This window comes from Pteropus alecto, unplaced genomic scaffold (genome assembly GCF_000325575.1).
Source record: "Pteropus alecto unplaced genomic scaffold, ASM32557v1 scaffold3, whole genome shotgun sequence".
NCBI lineage: Eukaryota > Metazoa > Chordata > Mammalia > Chiroptera > Pteropodidae > Pteropus > Pteropus alecto.
Window position 1 is genome coordinate 14,276,691 of NW_006442484.1, and position 20,737 is coordinate 14,297,427.

The 20,737-nt window shown below is 33.1% G+C and overlaps 1 protein-coding gene and 1 pseudogene across 4 annotated transcripts in view; one reads left to right on the top strand and one right to left on the bottom strand.

The window, feature by feature from the left end:
• ZRANB3 (zinc finger RANBP2-type containing 3) overlaps window positions 1–20,737 on the bottom strand; it is a 224,717-nt gene that overhangs the window by 99,051 nt on the left and 104,929 nt on the right. For all 4 annotated transcript variants that reach the window (XM_006921034.3, XM_015596758.2, XM_025039574.1 and 1 more), the window contains exons 4-8: window positions 17,888–18,066; window positions 16,591–16,822; window positions 15,137–15,222; window positions 1,476–1,647; window positions 233–349 (exon numbers count right to left, since the gene is read on the bottom strand). In XM_006921034.3, the coding sequence (XP_006921096.3) occupies window positions 233–349; window positions 1,476–1,647; window positions 15,137–15,222; window positions 16,591–16,822; window positions 17,888–18,066 (786 nt within the window). The remainder of the gene's footprint in view (window positions 1–232; window positions 350–1,475; window positions 1,648–15,136; window positions 15,223–16,590; window positions 16,823–17,887; window positions 18,067–20,737) is intronic.
• LOC112470641 lies at window positions 14,368–14,486 on the top strand (annotated as a pseudogene).

Consider the following 20,737-nt stretch of genomic DNA (forward strand, 5'->3'; position numbering starts at 1 on the left):
AACACCATCAAAGTGTATCCTTATATTGGAAAGGATAGATATATGAATAGGCATAATGGTGTTCAATGTGCTATTGTTTACTTTGACTATGTCTGAATTTTTTAATAATAAACAGTTAAAAATTAAATGGCAAAGACGTTATCGTATGCAAACAAGCTGCTTAAGTAGAAATATTAAAATACATTAAATAAATTGTAACAAGACAAATACATGATGGCCCAGCAATGAGTACCTTGGCAATAGCAGTTTGTTTAAATATGTGAGTAATCAACCCCATAACAGTCTCAGTGGCACCCGGATTTGGAGCTCTCATTAATTTTTCCCACTCTTCAAAGCTGGTATTCAATTCCTTTGTGGGAGAAAATAACAATGTTTAGAAACACAGCATAAGATCGGAACAATTGATGCAATAATGAATCATGTCCTTTTATTTTCTTTTTTATATAGAACGTTATAAAAAAAATTCCCAAAGATGTCAACGTGTTTATTTAAAAACATCAACATGGAGTTAGTAGGTCAGTCACATGTTCATGCCAATGACAGACACTAATGACAAACAATGCATGCACACCAAGCCCTTTGCTAACATCATAAATCAAACAATTGTAGCTTCCTCTTAAGGGGAAACATTTTGTAAAGTAGAAATAAAAATTCAAATACACAAGAAAGCAAGGTAGTGAAAATGTATATAGTAGCAAAGTATTTTTATAAAAAGATACAATTTTATTTATGTAAGCATAAAGACTTGGGGGATATTAGTTAAATAAAATATGATATAATAATGTATTAACTCATTTTTAATTCTAATGTTAAAATAGTGGATGAAAAATTGGATCATTTAAAATTTTCCAGTAATGTTTACAAAATGCTTACTCTAAGCTTTCAAGATAGAACGAAGCAATAAATAGTCTTTGTCAACAAAGTTATGTCCAGATTTGAAGAATTTCAGAGAATATATAAGCATTGCACTCCTCAAAAGTAAATGTGAAAAAGGATTAGGTAAAATACTATTTGGCTTTCTGATATGTTGAACTTCACATCTTACATGATCACAGAGTTTTAAGGTTTCAAGAACAAGGCTGCATCTAAATTATTCTAGAAGACAGCTATTAATAGTTAAAAAAAAAAAAATCCTAGAGGAAGAAATACAACTTCCCTTGCTTCACATCCTACAGATACTCAGAATTCTTAATACTAAATCTTTTTTGTAATTGGAGTTCTTTTTTCCGTATTCAGCAGAAATATATTTTTTAATCACTAGGATACTGAATCTTTTCACATTATTTGATGACTAAAGTTAAATTCTTCCTGCTTGCTTCTTGAAATAATACAAAGCCAATTCATATGCTCTATTAATTAAACCTATTTTAAGAAAGCAGATCTTTCCTTCTATGAAATATGAAATACATGCAATCTTTCATAGTATAATTTAAAATGATTTAAAATAAGACTTTCAATCAAACGAGGGTTCTCACCTTGGCTGCTGCTGATGGAAGATCAAATGGAATACGCTGTCTGATTTTAGGGGGCAGCTGGGTTAAAACTTCAGTCTTTAACCTTCTAATCATTATGTCACTTAATAGCTGATGCAGTTCACTGAGATTTGACGCCCCTCTACAATCCCACTGAGACCTTTTACCAAAATATCTGTGAACATGAAGAAAAAACATATAGCAAAGCTGAATGCTAGAATAAGAAAATAATTTATCTAGTGTGTTCTTTTTCATGATAAGGAGCCATGACACTGCGTTTACTGTTATTTCTGAACACAAATTAAGTTTCAAAAAGCTCAGCCTGAGAAATAGTAATGAATAAGATTATACATTACTCTCAGCTATAGAAAATATTAATGTCTTTACATACTGTTTATCCTGAGTTGATGCAAGGCTAGGATTGTGTTTAGCAGACCTAGCCCTAACTAGGCACTAACTGCCAGTACACTAGCCAGTCAACCAAGCCACCGAAAACATTTTCCACACCCTCTAGGAGACATTATCTCACATTGACAGCAAAGAAAAGAAAAAAAAAGATATACACCCATAATGAGAGAGAGAATGGGAGAGGAAACATCAGAGGATAAGCAATTTTAATAAATGTTTATAAGTCAGTGCAGACAGACAAGTGGTCACTGACTTGGCAAAATAAAGGAAGCTACAACTTAAAATGCTTACAGAAGGAAACTTATCCTCTAGAACCCTGAGAGCATCAGGATTTGGAAGCACCAGCACTGTGGGCAGGTGTTAAGGCAAGAGTTGAAATCTAAATCTTTTGATTTAGTGAATCTACTGAACTTACTCATCAGCACAGCGGGCTGAACAACATCCCCTCATCATTGTGACAACCTAAACAGTTCCCCACAAAATTCCCAATCATTTGCTAAGGGCCCGTACTAATGAAAGTGAGTTATTAGAGGTCAATTAACAAAGGAAAAATTCCTGTTAGGTTGTATTATCATTACTAATATTAACAAATAACTATCAGTTTAATGAGATTTTTGGTGGTATATTAGCACAAATAGGTATCAATTTGAAAAAGTTGACACTTGTTAACATAAATTTTCTTTTAGTTTAGTGTATTTTGATAGCAAACATACAAGAGTAGTCAGACATTAAAAACATGTACTTGCATGCAGAATTGATTAGAAAAGTATAGTGAAAGAATGTAATTACTGTATGATAAAATGATAGACGCCATTCAGTTGTCAATAATAAATTTATTTGCTTAAAAAAAACTAAGTGTTGGCATTATAAAAACATTCAATAGGTTTAGTTATAATTGTTATAAATTAAATTACTGAAACATTAAAATATTTTAACTCTTTAATGCTTTGTTACCATATTTATATTAAAAATTCACACACTAATGAAAACAGAAAAATATTTATCAATACCCAATTCTGTCACCTAGTTTACCATTCACAATCACACTAAGGTACATTTTAACCTCATAGTAAAATAAAAAAACTAATGTTTGGAACTACTAACAATAGGAAAAAGAGATTGGGTTTTAGGTGTGCTTTTTTTTTTTTTTTTTTTGAGAATGAAATGTTTGCCATTGAAATAAATTCTTAAACACACTTTCCATCTATGAGACGCATTTAGCAGGTGTACAACATGCTTGGTGGAGGTCTTATGGCACAATTGTTCCATGCTGGCACAGAGAACACACAGGTGTCTTCAAACAGGCCAACCTCACTTGCATCCTACAGAGCACCAAAAGCTGTGCTCCAGGAGCACAGTTTTTTTTTTTTTTTAATTTTAATTTTATTAGTTTCAAGTATACGGTACATTGGTTAGACATTAATATAGTTTATAAAACGATCCCCCCAATTGCTCTCTCCCTCCTTTGGCCCTCCACCTAGCCAACATATTAATGCTAACTGCATTCCCTATGCCATGCTCCCCATCCCTGTGACCACCTATTGACTACTAACTTTTACCTCTTTAACCCTTCACCCCATTCTCCTAGTCTCCAACCCTCCTCCCCTCTGGCTGTCACCAGATTGTCCTCTATATTTATGAGCACAGGTTTGTTTTGAACTTAGAGCAATCTAATATCACATGCCACAGAACCGGTACCAGGGCTGTAACAATGAGGTATCTTCACCTTCCCTCCTCCCCCTTCCTCTGCCCGGGAGAGGGTGTACTTCTGAAAGAACTTTTTGTAGCCAGTTGCCTCCTGGGTGCTTTACCACTGGTTAACTGCAAGCCCTATGCTTGGCATGAGCCATGGTTTAGAGAAATCCTTTCTCCCACCCCTACTCCCTTCTCTTTCAGCTTGAGTCAGACCACAAGAGGTGGCAATGACTCTAAGGGGTATTGGCAGTACCACATGCTGTTGAACTTCCACACTCAGGTTTGGAGTGCAAAGAGAAAATGAGAGGGGGAGGGAGGGCTTCAAGAGGCGCTACTGGTAAATGCTTGGTCTCTTGCCATTCAATATGTTGATTATTATATATATATTTTAGAATATCCTAATCTCTTTCATTTAACAGGTTTATTAAGATAGATTCATAATTCCATACAAGTCACCCATTTAAAGTATACAATTCAGTGGTTTCTAATATATTCACAGGTAGCGTAACCATCGCCACGATAAATTTTACAGTTCCATCATTTCAAGAAGGAACTGTATCCTTTAGCTATCCTTTATCCTTTAGCTATCACTCACTTAAGTGCTGAACTGCTTTCCCAGCCCTCAGCAACCACTAATCTATTTTCTGTCTCTCAAGACTTCTCTACTCTGAACTTTCATATACATGGAATCATATAGTATATAGTCTTTTGTGACTGGCTTCTTTCACTTAGAATAATGTTTTCAAGGTTCCTCTACATTGTATCAGTACTTCGATCCTTTTTAAAGCTGAAAAATATTCCATTGTGTGGATATATCACATTTTGTTTATTCACTTATCTGTTGATAGACATTTTGGTTGTTCCAACTTTTGGCTTTTATGAATGATGCTGCTACGAACATTCATAAGTTTTTATATGAATGTATATTTTCATCTCTCTTAGGCATATACGTAAGCGTTAAATAGCTAGGTCATATGGTAGGTAATTCTATGTTTAATCATTTTAGAAAGTACCAGATTGTTTGTCAAAGCAGCTGGACCAGTTTACATTCCCAGCAGCAGTGTTCAAGCGTTCCAAATTGTCCATGTCTTTGCCAACACTTGTTGCTATCCAACTTTTTGATCCTAGCCATCCCAGTAGGTGCGAAGTGATATTTCATTGAGGTTTTGATTTGTATGACTAATGATGTCAAGCATTTTTTCATTTGCTAGTTCACCATTTGTATATCTTTGGTGGAGAAATGTCAAATATGGAGCTTTTAAGTTGCCACTCCATCTGAGCAACAAGTAAAAATCTAAACAAAATGAAAAATCAACTCTTCTTAGAATTTTCAGAGATTCCAGGTTACAGGGCAAAATACTACACTCCAAATTGGAAAAAGAAGCAGCAATATGTTTAAGGTGGAATTAACCATAATGGAAACTTAATTTCTAACAACCTAAAATTAACAGCAGTAACAACAATGAAATTTCAAATGTCTCTAAAAAAGTTATGAAACATGAAGCTTGAAAACTTCTTTGAGGTTACTATAGCCTTTTCTCATTAAGATTTATAAAGTAAAAATTCATTTCTCCTTTTCTAAACAAGAATAAATACAAACTTACTTTATCTTCTTTTTTGATAATGTATAATGAAGAAAAGAGGCATTTCTCAATAAGCACTTAATATTAGTTTATAATGATAAAAGGGGAAATTTATGGCAAAGAACACGCATGCTTATCTGTGTTTATGAACATGCACACACACGCACAACACACACACACAAAGTTAGCTCGGAATTTCAAAAATTACCCTGTGATTTTTTTTAAGTTCTCTTGTATAGCAATTCATTTTTCCCACCCCAGCTCCTGGGAAACACTGATCTGTCTTCTGCTCCTCATAGTTTGACCATTCCAGAATGGTATATAAATAGAATTGTATAGTATACAGCTTTTAAAATCTGATTTCTGTCGCTTAGCATAATGCATCTGAAATTCATCTACATTGTTGGGTGTATTAGCAGTTCATTCCTTTTTATTGCTGAGTAATATACTCCATTGTAAGGATATATCACGACTGTGCATTTACCAAGTGAAGGACATCTGGATTGCTTCAAGTTATAGGTGACTATAAATAAAGCTGCTATAAATATTTCCAGATTTTCGAGTGAACATATGTTTTTATTTATCTTGACGAAATACCCAAAGTGGGTTGTATGGTAAATACAGTAAGTTAATCATATTTATCACTTATTTCTATGAAAATCCTTCTAACATGAAAGGAAAAAAGTTTAAAAGCTGTTAAATAATAATAACAAAGACAATGAAAGAAAACAGGAGATGATTTCAATCAATTTTTGGAAAAGAGAAAGTAAGTAGAGGCGATGTGCTGGATAAAACACGATGAACTGAACACAAACATTTATCTTCAATAAAAGTGAGTACGAAGAAATAAAAATGCATTAACCCACTAGGACAAAGAGAATGAAAAGGAAACAATACCAAACAATGTGAATATACTTCTAGAAGCAGAAAAAAAAAGAAGCTAACAACACTGAGAAAGCTGAATACCAAGGACCTACAGAGGGGTATCCACAAAACCCCAAAATGTCTCAGGAATTAAAAGCATGAGGTACTTTAGAAGGGGGTGGTGAGTGTGACATGGTTAAATGCCCAGATTCTCTCCCCAACCCCACACCATTGTGTTACTATTCTTCCTCACAAGACAACAGTTTTATTCTACAGAGAAATGGAACCAGAGTTCAAACCTAGGGAAACCAAGAACGGTACAATGTGCAGGGGAGGTGCCAGACGGAAACTGGAGACTGAGATAAGGTCTACCTACCAGGCACTGAGAACATTATTTTCCTTCCCTTGTTCAAGCCAAAAAGAAGATAGCCCCGTTTAAACTTCCACACATTCATAGCAGAAGAATGGAAGATTCTTTTTTCCTTTAAAAGTGTTAAAGGTCATAGAAAGAGGACCTCTACATAATGACATTCAGGGATTCCCCAGTGAAAAGCCCATCTTTTCTAGTCAAAAAGCTTTTATAATCAGCTTTTTATAGTTTCAGACTTAAAACGTGAATGAACATTCAAGGATCAACAGACAGAGACTAAAACAAACAGAAAAAAAAGTAAGAGTAAACATATGATGCAGAGAATGGGAGGAAAGTTAAAAACAAAAAATAAAACAAAATAATACACACAAACACACCCCACCAACAACAGGCATCCAAAAACAGGAGGCTATGGCTATGAGAGTATAGAAAGAATAATGATACAAAAAGTAAAACAGAATGGTTAACAATTTATAATATTATAGCTGTTTTCATTAGCTACAATGAAAATTCAACAGAACTAGGTTACGAAGGAGGAAATCTCCCCAAAAGTAAAACAAAAAATTAAAATGAGAACGTTAAGGACTAATATATAAATAATAGGAGTTCCAAAAAGAAAGAATGAAGAAAAGGAGAGAAAAAGTTAAAAATGAATAATTCCCAGACATATGCACTCAAGTTTCAAGACTGAAAGGGATAGTTAGTGCCCCAAACTTGGGTGCATTTTTGTGAAATTACAGAATAACAGGGATAGAGGACAATCTCACAAGCTTCCAGAATAGGGGAGAAAATAAATATACATGATATATGCAAAGAATCAAAAATCAAAAAGGCATTGTGATTCTTAAAAGCAATCTTGATTATTAGAGACAATCGAGAAATGACTATGAAATCCTGAGGAAAAATGATTTACAACATAAAAATCTACATCCAGCCAATTTTTCAATTGAGAGATTATCTATAAGCAGACAACTAAGGACTCAAAAATTTTACTTTCTATTCTCTTTTCTTAGGAAGCTATTAAGGGATATGTGTCCTGAAAACCAGGAAAATATGCTAAAAGGAACTAAGGAAAGAATGTACAAAATGATCCTGGAACATCATGTCATATCAGATAGCAAGGAAGCAATCGAGGACCAGGTCAAAAGGACCATTTTGAAGATGGTCCTATTTGTCAAAGGTAGAAAAATTTGACTATAAATAACAACAATAAATAAAATAAAACTTAAAAACACAACTTAAGAACTCTAAAATGACAGACTGGGATTATAAAGCAACTTCCTTAACCTGATAAATAGCATCTATGAAAAAAAAATAATAAATATAAGAATTGTACACTGAATTAAATAAACAGAAAGACTTAGTATTATTAAAATGGCAAAACTCTCCCAGATTCAACACAATCTCTATCAAATTCTAGTTGACATCTTTGCAGAAATTGACAAACTGATCCTAAAATTTAGATGAAAATGCAAGGGACACAATAGTCAAACAATATTGAAAACAGAACCATGTTGGAAGACTTAACAATTTCAAAAATTAAAACCCTCATTGGATACTATTAGAGAATGTTAGCAAAACAGCTTCTTTTTTTGAAAACTCCTATATTTTAAGAAAATAAGCATTTTCTTGCCTTTTTTTTTTAAACAAACTGAACTACTGAGTATCCAAATAGTAGAAAAGAAGAAGTTTCCTTTATAGAGATATATCAACTAATAAATGAATAAAGAGTGTTGGAATATCACCATTCTGCAATGCCTAATGATTTAAGAGATCATGTACTGAACTTTGACAGCTGCCATCACAAAAAGAGAGGCTTTAGATATCATGGGCTTTCTCATGGAAGAAGACAAGATCCCTATAAAAAGAGAACTGCCAAAAAAATTGAAGCTTCTACATCTAAATACTTTTATAGAAATAAGGGGACAAAGGAACATGTTAAACAACACCATGCAAGCAGCGAAATCCAGATTACAATAACAACTTAGATTCTTCAACAAATTAAATAAATAAACCAAGGAAATAGAGGAGATTAAGAGATTAAATCTAGAGTTTACAAGAGATTTAGGACATATTTATCATTTGTAATATGTAAGTCTTATTTAGGTACCAATTCAAACAAACTGTGGAAAAAAAAAACTTATAAAGAATCGTTATTTTTTAGAGATATAAACTGAAAAATCTTACGGACAAAATGTGAAATTCAGGCTTTGCTTCAAAATAATATGGGGCGGTAAAGCTGGACGGGAGTATAGCTAAACCAAGATTGGTCATGTGTTGATAAATGTTGACACTGATGAAGAAGATTACATGAGGGGTCGGTTCATTATACTATTCTGTCTACTTTTGTTTACATTAATTTTTTTTCCATAATAAAATACTGAAAAGAACAAAATAAACAAAGAAACAAAAGTCATGGAATCCAGGAATTTGAGAATCCAATAGAACAGAATGGCAGAAGAAAATTCAGCATAACAGCTCTGCACCGTGCCTGAAGAAAAACCAGTCCAGATTGGAGTAGAACAGAAGGCTGTGGGAGGGAGGCCTCCAGGAAAAAGAAAAAAAATTATTTCATGTGCTTGTAAGACCTTTTGGAAGTTGAAAGATTGTTGGAACTTTTGAGTAAAAAAATAGTGAAGGCTATATAGAAAACCAAAAGATGGGCAAAAAAAGGAAATAATTATGATTAAAGGTTGACTGAGAGTCAACTAATTGATTTATTAGAGATTAATATTATTTAGTCATTTCTTCTATTTATTCAATCATATAAACATGAACACTGAATCACCAAATAATTCAAACATTGGAAAGAAGATAGAAGGAAAGTGGTGGCAAGGGTGTTTAAAATATTGCTTTTACTTGTTAGTTTTGTGATTTGGACAAGTTACTTAACCTTTTCAAATCTCAATTTATTAATCTATAAAATCTATATAATATCCTTAACCTTGTGGGATTTTTGAAAGAATTAAAGATTATGCATCTAAAATACATGGCATAGTATGATATATAAAATGAATTATCATGTAACCAATGAAAATGATATATTTTAGTTATTGAAATGAGATATCCTAAGAAGTGTTATGTGAAAAAGCATATTACAGAAAAGTATGTATAATACAATCTTATCTATATAAAATTGCCTGCCTCTCCTATCTATCTATCTATCTATCTATCATCTATCGTTATATACCTAAGCAAAGAAGCTGTCTAGAGGGAAAGTTACAAAACACATTAGTAATGGTTATAGTGAAATTTCAGTTGCTTTTTACTTTATTAAAAAAAATTTTTCCTCTTTGATTTGTTAAAAAAAGTATAAATCATTTTTCTAAAAGCAATAAACTATCTGTAAATTAGCAAAAATAAAAGAAATAAAAAATTTATAAAGGTCATGCTAAGTGAAATTAGCAGATATGTATTACATGTAGGCTATATTAAAATTATGTAAAAATTATTAGATATATGGACAAGGTAGAAATAAAAAGATGAAAACAGTTTACATGTTAGTAAACTGGATGATAGTATTTTTCCTTTCCACTTTTATTGTTATAGTGTTACATATTTTATTGCTTTATTGTCATATATGCACATATAAGTATGTATATTTTACAAATTCTTATTCAGATTTAGGCAAAATCTACTTCCCTATTAAGTTGCACTACTTGACAACAATTTTTCCCTCTGAGGCCACAGAGACAAATCTAATACTCTTTTTCAAATTCCTGCAGCCTTCATAAGATCAAGCACCATGTCTTACTCATCTTTGTATTGCCAGCAGCTCTGAAACAGTGTCCCAAATATAGTAGGCAATCAGTAATAGTAGGCATTTGTTGTAGAGCTGAATAGGAATCCCCCTCATTATTCCAGTCACCCTTTTCCAGATATGTTTTCATTTGTTAACATGCTTCTTAAATAGGACTATTAGCTCCCTCTCAATTCTTCGTATTCCTTGTCTCTAATGACCTTCTGAAATCTACTCCAACCATTCATTCCACTCCCATGGCTATAACCAGTCCTGAAAAACAGCTCAACTTGGGAAATTCAGACATTCCACTCTCTACTTCCCCCCGTCATTCTAGCCTACTTGCTCATTTACACTCATTATATCTTTATTATCATTGAGCTTTCAGTCGACTGACTGCTCCACTTTCACTATATACACAATATCCTTCCTATCTTCATATCCATCCTCATCTCGTTTTGATTTCTGAGTACATACATTAGCTGTATCAATATAGCATAATTTCTCTGTCCTGGAGTCTATACATCACAAGCTGGTGAAAAAAAAATCTTCAGTGGCTCCAACTATAAGCCTTTTCCAAGCCTGTGCCCAGGCTGCTGGGTGTTGCTGGTTAATGTTCGCCTTGAAAACTCAGTGAAGGCTGGGACCATGTGAGTCTTGTTCCCTAACACATATTTGATGTTTAGCATGTGGCGTAGCATATAACAAGTATCCGATAAATATTGTTTGAATAAATAAATTAATTCAAAATTAAACCATACTCCAAGTGTACTCTAATCAATAAGTAGACTAGAACCATCTCTCACGCTGGATGTTACTTTGATTAATGTGTCCTAAAATTAATTTATTTTTATCAGTGATGACAGTTGACTTCCATTTAGCGTACGGTTATTCAAAACCAGAAATCTTTTGACCTGAACTACTGACTAATAGATAAGGATTTCTCACATTCCTTCCACACAGAGCAGACTCTCTAAGCATAAGTGCAGAATTTACCCTATTAATTTTTATCTATTTTTCAAACTTATCTTTGCCATATAGTATATTAACTATTTCTCTCAGATTTGAGCCATTTGCAAATGTTATAGACCTGACCTCTATTTAGCCATGGATGAGAACATTAAATGTGACAGTACTGAGGACAAAGTACCGTGCGATTTTACAAGAGACATTTCTTGAAGCTGACAATGACTTATTAATTAACACTTTTGGGAGAAGCCTATAAAAACCTTTAATATGTATTATCACCCAGAATTTTCCCTCATAAAAATTTAGACAACTATATCTCCTAAGAGGTGGAACTGGCGCAAAATAGCAAGAACAAAGAAAGTTTAGAAAATCTGATAAATTACTATGAAGATATTCTTAACCTTTACGCATGACACCAGGGAGGACAAATATGTCTCCCCAGAGCCTGCCTTTTGAAGGTGGCTGCTGATAACAGGACGCTTGGCTGGATTATGTATGTGACCTCTTTTTCTGTGTAAAAGAACATCTATTAAAGTTGCCATTCCCTTAATCTTTCTTACTGCCAGGAAAAGTGAGGGGAAAAAAAAGTAAGAGGAAGCCAGGTACAGGCAAGCCATTTAACCTCACCAGGTGCCTATAAAATGACAGAGGGAGACTGGGTGACCTGTAAAGTCTTTTCTTGCTATAATGTGCTAATAGTTGCCAACTGAATGTGCTCCCTTCTCCATAATCATATTTGTAATTATATCTTCCTCTAAATATAACCCAGTAGAGTGAATGATGTAAGAGATTTTGGATACGGGATGTTCTGGTTGAGCACTATTTCCTCTGTTCCTCTCAAGTCAAACCAGGTAGGTGGTTACGTACATCTAGACTTCTTATTTCCAAATCACATTCACATTAGTGTACTTCTGTTTGCCATCATTTATGTATTTAATAAACTTTATAAAAACAAAGTTATATTTTTGCTCAAGCTTCACTTAACTTTATTTGAATATAGTCATGACATTCAAATATAAAATATAAGTCTAGAACTGAATAACCATAATTTGCTTTCTGCAAAATTATAGTGTATAAATGACACCTTGATAGAATCAAAACATTATGGAAAGAATTTTAACATTCCACAGATTAACTTAAAATGCCAAGAAGTGCCTTGATCTGAATTAGAGTCTACGGTACTATAGTGTTCTCAAATTAAAGAAGGAAAGGAATAACATAACACTTTTGAAATGGAATCTGGAAGAAAATGCCATTGGAGAAGAATGATAATAATCTTGAAAAGACTTGTCTAGTGAACAGAAATAGAACACAATGCCCCTAATCATAAATTATTGCATAAAGATAAATTTTTCTTTGAAACAGCATTTGTGTTAACAAGCAAGAAAAGGACAGGTATACTCTTCTGCTGGCATATGACAAGTCCTAATCAGGCAACAAAAAAAGAAATGCTTTTGGACCACTTAGGTTTTCCTAGTACCCAAAATGTAAATCCGGTTAATATGTTTATTTTACATAGGTTAAATTTTGGTATTTATAGTCTGCAGGAATTGCAACTAAGGGTTTCCCAATAATATCTAGCATCATGTCTATTTGACATGATAGCTTAAAACTATTTATTATAATTTGTGTAGAGAAAGACTGTCTTTTTAATAGCAACTTTGTACTAGGACAACTTAATAAATTCTTTTTTGTTTTGAACATTTTTCAGCTGATCCTTTCATTTTTCCAAATGAATAATATCAGCTGCAAATAATAATAATTTTATCTTTTCTTTTCTATATTTACCTCTTATTTTTCTTTTGAGTAATTGAACTGATAGTGCCTCCAAAATAAAGGTAAAGTGTGGTGACAGTGAATACCCTTGTCTTGATTTTATCTTCACGTGATGATTACTTTGGGCTTAAAAACACACACATATACATAAATATGCATATATATATATATACATATATATAGTATGAATGTACATTAGATATAAATAAATACATTCACACACATACCTTAAATTTATTTAAAACTGTAATCAAGGATAAATGCTGAATTCTATCAAGTTACTTCTCAGCATAAATGGAAATGATGTTTTTCCTTGTCATTATTAACGTGGCTAATTATTTTAACATACTTCCCAATCTTAAACCATGCTTGCATTCCTGATATAAATTCCATTTACATATGGGTAATATAATAATAGGTCTTTTAATGAGTTTCTGAATTACACTAATCTTGCAGATTTCTACATTTATAGTCAAGTAGAAAAGGTCCTTGGTTTTTTTTTTTTTGGTGCTGTTTTGTCTGATTTTGGTATCAATGTTAAACTGTCTTCATACAAACAATTTGGAAAGACTCTTTCAGTGCTCTAGAGCCCTCTAAAATATCAGCATACCATGACCACATGGGGTTATTTGAGAGAATTGTAGAAAGGAAAAAGAAAAAAAACCGTACATATATTGGGAAAAAAATGGAAGAAACTCATATCCCAAAGATCTGATTTCCATAATATACAAAGATTTCCAATATAGTGATAAGAAAAAAGCCAATAAATCTAGAATAAAGAATAAAGAACATACAATTGACAGAAAAAATGTATAAATGACTCTTACATTTATGAAAAATGCTTAACTACATTTAGTAACATAAGACAAATATATATTAAAACTATCAGATCACATTGGTAAAAATAAAATAACTTATTCTGGCAAAGTGTGGGGAAAGAAACAATCTAACTGCTGGTGGGAATGTCAATTGGTATAACTTTTGTGGAGCACGATTTCTAAAAATCTGTAAATATAAAAATGCACATGCAATTTGTACCAGCAATTTCACTTCTATACGTTTATCTTACAGATTTATTCTCATGAAATATTAAAATAGCTAATAATTATTGAATACTCAGTATGTACCAGTCACTGTTTAAGCCCTTTATACATATTAGCTAATGTAAGTCTCATACTAACTCTCTGAGGCAGAAATAATTATTCTGTTTTAGAGCTGAAGAAACTAAAGTATAAAAAGATAAATTTACTTTCCTAAAATGAAACATTGGTAAGTACTGGATATGAAAATAAAACACAGGTGGTGTACCTCCAGTCCCTCATGCTGTTTGCCACTATAATACACTATTTCTCAACATGCGCAAGGATATTCATTGGTGAGTTGTATGCAGCAGCTATATATACAAACAAACATCTATTAATAGTAGACTGCACAAATAAATTATAGTACATCCAAACAGTGGAACACATGCAGCATTTAAAAAGAATGCCAGTCTATGACCATGCCACCCTGAACAAGCCCGATCCTGTCTGATCTCAGAAGCTAAGCAGGGTTGGGCTTGGTTAGTACTTGGATGGGAGACCACCTAGGAAGACTAGGTGCTGTAAGGCATAAAAAATAAAAAATGAAGGCTTGTAAGCTGACAAGGTCCTTGCGATCCGTGAGGTCAACCAAGGGTCGACTTACCTAAAAATAAATGAATGAATGAATGAATGAATGAATGAATAGGATGCCAATGTTCTCTCAGTAACTGATATGAAAGGATCTCCAAGACACAGTAGCTGAAGACAGCAAACCATAGAACAGTGTCTACAATACACAGCTACGTATGTAGAAATAAAATGACATACTATTATACATATATAATCATACGTGCTTTTCCATGCACAGAATATCTCCAGAGGGATATACAAGAAACTGCCAACACTGGTTACCTGGGAAGGGAAATGGTTGTCTGGACCACACAGGTGGAATGGGAACTTACCTGTCACTTTTCTACAATGTGCATGTTTATCTAGTCAACAGAAATAAATCATTTCAAAATAAAATAAGTTGAAGGTACAAAATTAAAGAAAAAGTGCCATTATCTACTTCTTTTATTTATTTAATATACAGGTCACCCACACAAGATGTTACTTAAAGAAATTATTCTAGAGTTACCACAAATTTGAAAAACAATGGAACAAAGAATAACTAATAAAGTTTAATGTTCACAGTAAATATATGCGGCTTAAAGCTTATAGAAAATAGTTTGTCATACCTGATATGTGCATTACAGTATCTTTTGGCATAGTCAGTCCATGTTCCAAATTTTTGTGGAAAGAGAGCTTCAATTTGCATGAAGAGCTGTAACAATACACGCGTTCTGAACATGTTGTAATATTTCCAAGTAAATTATTATTACTACGATGAATCCAGTTAATTAAACAGTAAAAAGTAAAAAAGGAAATCTACCTCTTTTTCCTCAAGGCTCTTCCACCCCTTCCCTCCACTATATATTTTCTATGCCTATATATGCACATGTATATATTCTCTTTTATTTCACATAAATAGGATCATATTATACATACACAGCTAGAATTTTGTCCTCAAAAACATGTCTTAGACATCATTAAAGTACATATATATCTATTTTTACTTCATTTTAAAAATTATATAAGCAATATACTATAATAATACAGCATTGTTTAAAGGCTACATAGCAACCCATTTTCTTAGCTGTACCATAAAATATTTAAACAGTCTCCTATTAATGGATATATAGGCTGTTTTTAACTTTTATGCAATTACAAAAATTAATTACTTCATGTAAGTCTGTGTGTATGTGTGCACATATATAAATATACGTAGGTGTAGGCATATGTACTACATCTACATCTATTAATCTGACAGATGTTACCATGTTGCACTGTAAAAAGACAGTCCCACTTGATATTCCCATCAATAGTATCATGAAATCTTTTCATCTTTCTAACTTTTATAATATTTCCTTTAATTCTCACAATAACCCTACAAGACAACAAGCCCATGTTTTCTTCTCTGACTCAGTTTTCATTAATAAGACAGGGCTCTCTTCACTGACACTTACAGACTCATAACAGTTAAATCCTTTATTTCTTCTTCCCAGCTCTTTAATCACTCCATATCCCACCAGCCTCTTAAAGTCGTAAATGCTAAATGGGGCATCAAAGAAATGCTTTATTCCTCCACTCTAAGTAGATAACCTATTTGGTCTGCACATAAGTTTCCACCTTCCCAAACATGGAACTTAAAATGAAAGAGGAACAGAAAGAGGTTATATAATATAGTATAAAAGATATAAAGACATATCTTTATAAACGATAATCAAGTTGATTCGACTCCAATCTTAAGGAGCTTATAATGTAAAATAGATTGGATAAAATGAAGATTAAGGCCATACAAGAACCATAAGGACACAAGTGGGGAGAATGTTACAAATCTGTACTAAATATGAAAACCTTATAATAAAGGTAAAAACAATTTTTTTTAATAATATAAACCTACAAGCATGGCTAAGGTTCACATGTACATAGATAAAAAATCATAGTAAAAGATACACTTACTCATTAACAGCTGTCTAGAAATTCTCAAAGTACTCTTCTGATATTTGAGGCAACTAATTTAAAACTTCAAAACAGGTAATTGATTCAATTTTCTATTTTTTTAAAGCCCAAAATATAAAGATTTTGATACCTCTTCGGGCCTTCCCAAAGCTGGAGTTCCTGTAAGAAGTATAGCTCTTTTGGCTTTCTGTACTATTGGCAATAAAATCTTGCTGCGAGTTGCATTTCTGGACTTCATGTAGTGTGATTCATCCACTATCACTACGTTAAAGTTCTGATTATTCAGTGCATCTACCAAAGCCTCTGCATCTGTCGTTAAAAGACCATAACCCAGAACTGTCACTTTGCTGATCGATATTCTCCTAGAAAAGAAAATCCATGCACTTTAAAAATATTTCAGTAACCAATGTATCATAAATAATACAATTCTTTGAGAATACAGAGAAGAGGAAAAATAAGAGATGGTGTCACTGCTGAAACCCAAATTTCTCTTAAGATTTTATAGTCTTCAAGTATAATAAACAAGAATCCCAAATTTAAAATTCAATTAATTGAATCCAAAATTTTGGTTAAATAGTCTTTGGAAGATCTTGACATCCAGCAAGCCATATTTTATTAGGATAAGAACATTACTTTCTGATCATATTTTCTTCCATGTAGCTAGGATCATGTATAAAGTGGATACTCAAATATTAGTTGACTATTTCCACAAACAGGATAACAGTGTTTTTTAGGCAGGCGCTACTGGGATTTTGAGCAGGACAGTACTTAGTACTGCAGGGCTGTCCAGTATCCTGAAGGGCATTTCACATTCCTGGACCCTTCCATTAAAGGCCAGCATAGTCAGTCACTCTGACAACAAAAAATGCCCCTGACCTGGGGCGATAAAGTGTGGGGAAAAGAGGAGGGGGTAGCACTTCATGCAGAGAAATACTGGGCTAAAATGATCTCTGATCTTTGAACTATCTCTATAATTCACACATCTATAATATTCTGATATTGGATAATGAAATTATTATACTGTAATGAAATTATTCACTTACATATTTTTCTCATGTACTATAAGATTGATGAGGGCAGGGAATGTGTCTTATTCATTTTCGTATGTACAGTGCTATGCTCCCAATGAGTTTGTACGATTAAATAATTAGACAAATTTATCAACGATAAAACATGTCACTTCGCATTTTCTATATCATCAGTGAAAATAGAGGACCGAGCCAATCTTCTGCAGTTCCCTAACCCCTAAGAGAAAAAGCAGAGCTCCTAAATAGCCAGTATCAACACAACAATCATGTTTCCCTCCCCTCCCCCGCTTAATGACAACTGCATTTTAAGCCCTGGATAAATCTACTTAATACAGAGACTTATTTAGTATATACCAATGACTAGCTTTTTTTTCTTAAAGATTAAAAAGTTACTCTTACCCAACATCAGTTTTATTCTGAATAACATTGATTTCTTCTGGACCTAGCTCTGGAATCCATTTCTCTATTTCTTCCGTCCAAGGGTACCTCAGAGATGAAGGGACCACTATTAAAAGAGGCCATTCCTCCTTATAGAAGTAAGCGATGGCAATTGCCTGGATTGTCTTTCCTAGACCCATCTAAATTAAAAATAAATAGATAAATAGATAAATAGATAGATAAACAAAGGCTAAAATATTTTGAAAGAAAATATTTACTAAATATTTTATTTGAGTATTATTATTGAAATAATTTTCCAATGTAAAATTAATTGGATTACACAGTTAGATAAAAATCTCAACATTATGATGACCTTCAGGTTCGTTAGGCAAATTACTTTATTTTCAAACCATCTGTGATTGGACACAGAGATAAAATGACCCCTAATGTCAAATGTTAGTTATACTAATTTCATGTAACTAAATTTTATAAAGATGTATGTGACCATTTATAATTTCTCCTCTTAGAGAACACAAGAGTAAATGCCTTACCTTTATACTACAAAATCACATTTTTTTAAAGCTAGAATAAGCTCTAAATCATGCATATTTTACTAAAAAAGTAAGCACAGAGTGGTTAAATTATTAGTTTAACTTAACACTCAACTGGATGCAAAACTAATATGAGGGCCCAAGTCTGTGGAGTCTTCTCATTTGATTGTTTTTACACTTATATCATACTGCTCCATCTCTAAGCTGTACCTGTTTAAAAATTAGTTACTAAATGAATGTTTATAGAAGTTTTGTTCACAATAGACAGAAACTGGAGAGAACCCAAATGTGCTTCTAATGGGGCATGGATAAAAACTGCACTACATCCATACAATGGAACACTAAACAGCAACAAAAGGAACAGACTATTGCTATACACAATAACATGAACGAATCTCAAATGCATTTTGCTAAGTGAAAGAAGTCAGAATCAAAAGCTAGGTATTTTAAGATTCCAAACTTTTATGTCATCCTGGAAAAGGCAAAACAACAGGGACAGAAAGCACCTTGGGGTTGGGGTAAAGGGAGGACAGCAGCATAAGGAAACTTATGGGGCTGGCAGAGCTGTTCTATTATCTTGATTGTGTGGCAGTTACATGACTGTATGCATTTGTCAGAACTCATAGAATTGTACACTAAAAAAGGCTGAATTTACCTAAAAGCATGAATTATACCTCAATAATCCTGATTTTTAAAAGAAAAGTAGTTACAGTTGTGAACCATGTGAGAGAAAGACTAAAAAAGATAGGCCTTACTTACCAGTATATTCAAAGAGAAAAAAGATATAGAAACCTAAAACAATTTAAAATTAGTTTTAAATGCTGAAATTAAAGAAGAAAAGTGAAGTTTTAGACTTTTAGCAAGTCTCCATTAAGAAAATCCTGTTTTGCCTATTTCTCCTTTTACTACTGTTATTTTAAGTAATCTTAAAATAATTCAAGCAATTATATTTATATAAATCAAACACAAAAAGTAAAGAGAAAGTTAGTGTGACTTGCTTAGAAAAACATTCTTTTGATTGGAATAATGACTGCCAAAAGGAAACATGATAAATGGAATGTAGGAAGTAATTTTTTTCTCATCTGGTACGTAGTAAGTACTCGGATATTATTTGAACTCATGAATACGTGACCAAATAAAGACCAAGGACTTTAAATTCTCTGGGGCAGGCAAGACCCAGAAACAGAAAAGGTGTCTGCAGTTTTAAAAAAGGGGGAGGGAGATAACTGAAAAGATTTCCATCCAAGAGCAGTGACATTAGTCATAATTTTGATGTTCTGAGGCACATAACACTGAAGTGCAGAGACAAAGCTAAGTCCGAAAGCTTTTATTTTTCAACAAAATCCAGTTGAAGATAAAAATTGTTTTCTACGTCGTATTTAAGAATAAAATTGAGGTTAGGCCAAGCAGTTCTTGGTGACAGGTTAAGGTAACTTAGAAATGGACACACATGCACACACACAGAGCTTACATATTTTATTATAAAATTAAATCATTTAACACCTTAATAGACTATATCTCTTTCCAAGGAATAGCGTACAACTCAAACTTTAGGCCTACATAGCCAAATTTAAGATTTACCTGATGGTAGAAGGCATAGCTCAAAGAAAAAATTTTTAAATACCTTGTAAAACCAAACCAAAGTGCAATTTTGCACCAATATATGGTCTAATGACTGGTATACTTCCCTATCTTCAAAACCTTCCAATCTTCACAGCTGAGATCACTTAAACGTCACTAGATGGGACTGACCTGGTTCCAAAGCAGCAGAAAATTAATAATGACAGATCTCTACTTGGCTGGGGTCATTAGTATTGCTGCTCCCCCAACAACGACCATGAGTGCAGTTCCAGGAACTGAGCTGTGGCCCTACTTTTTGTGTGTGGACCATATCACTAACTCTGTGCCAGAATTGTGGGTCCCTGGTTGATTCCTGCCAAGTTTTAATAACACATTTTCTTAATTTTAATTTTTCTAGAAATAGGAGTCCCTTTTGCTTCCCTAACTTTCCAGGACATAGAATTCTTTCTCTGGGATTCAGATTCTATCCCTGGGTCCTTACCTTCTGCTTGTTGCTAAATTTACGTGGTTGCCAATCATGCGTCTACCTAGATCTTTGTGTGTTTTACATGGTGTGACTAACAGTGTTCTGTGTTGGCCTGCCTGGCACCTACTTATGAATCACTTACCAAAATTTCCCAATATTATCTGCAACTGAGATCAGAGATGTAGGTCTTCATTAAGGAAATATAGAAATGGGACTTGAAACAATAGGTAGAAAAAAAGCCAGTTGAAAAAGAGAAGCTTTGGATTGAAGATA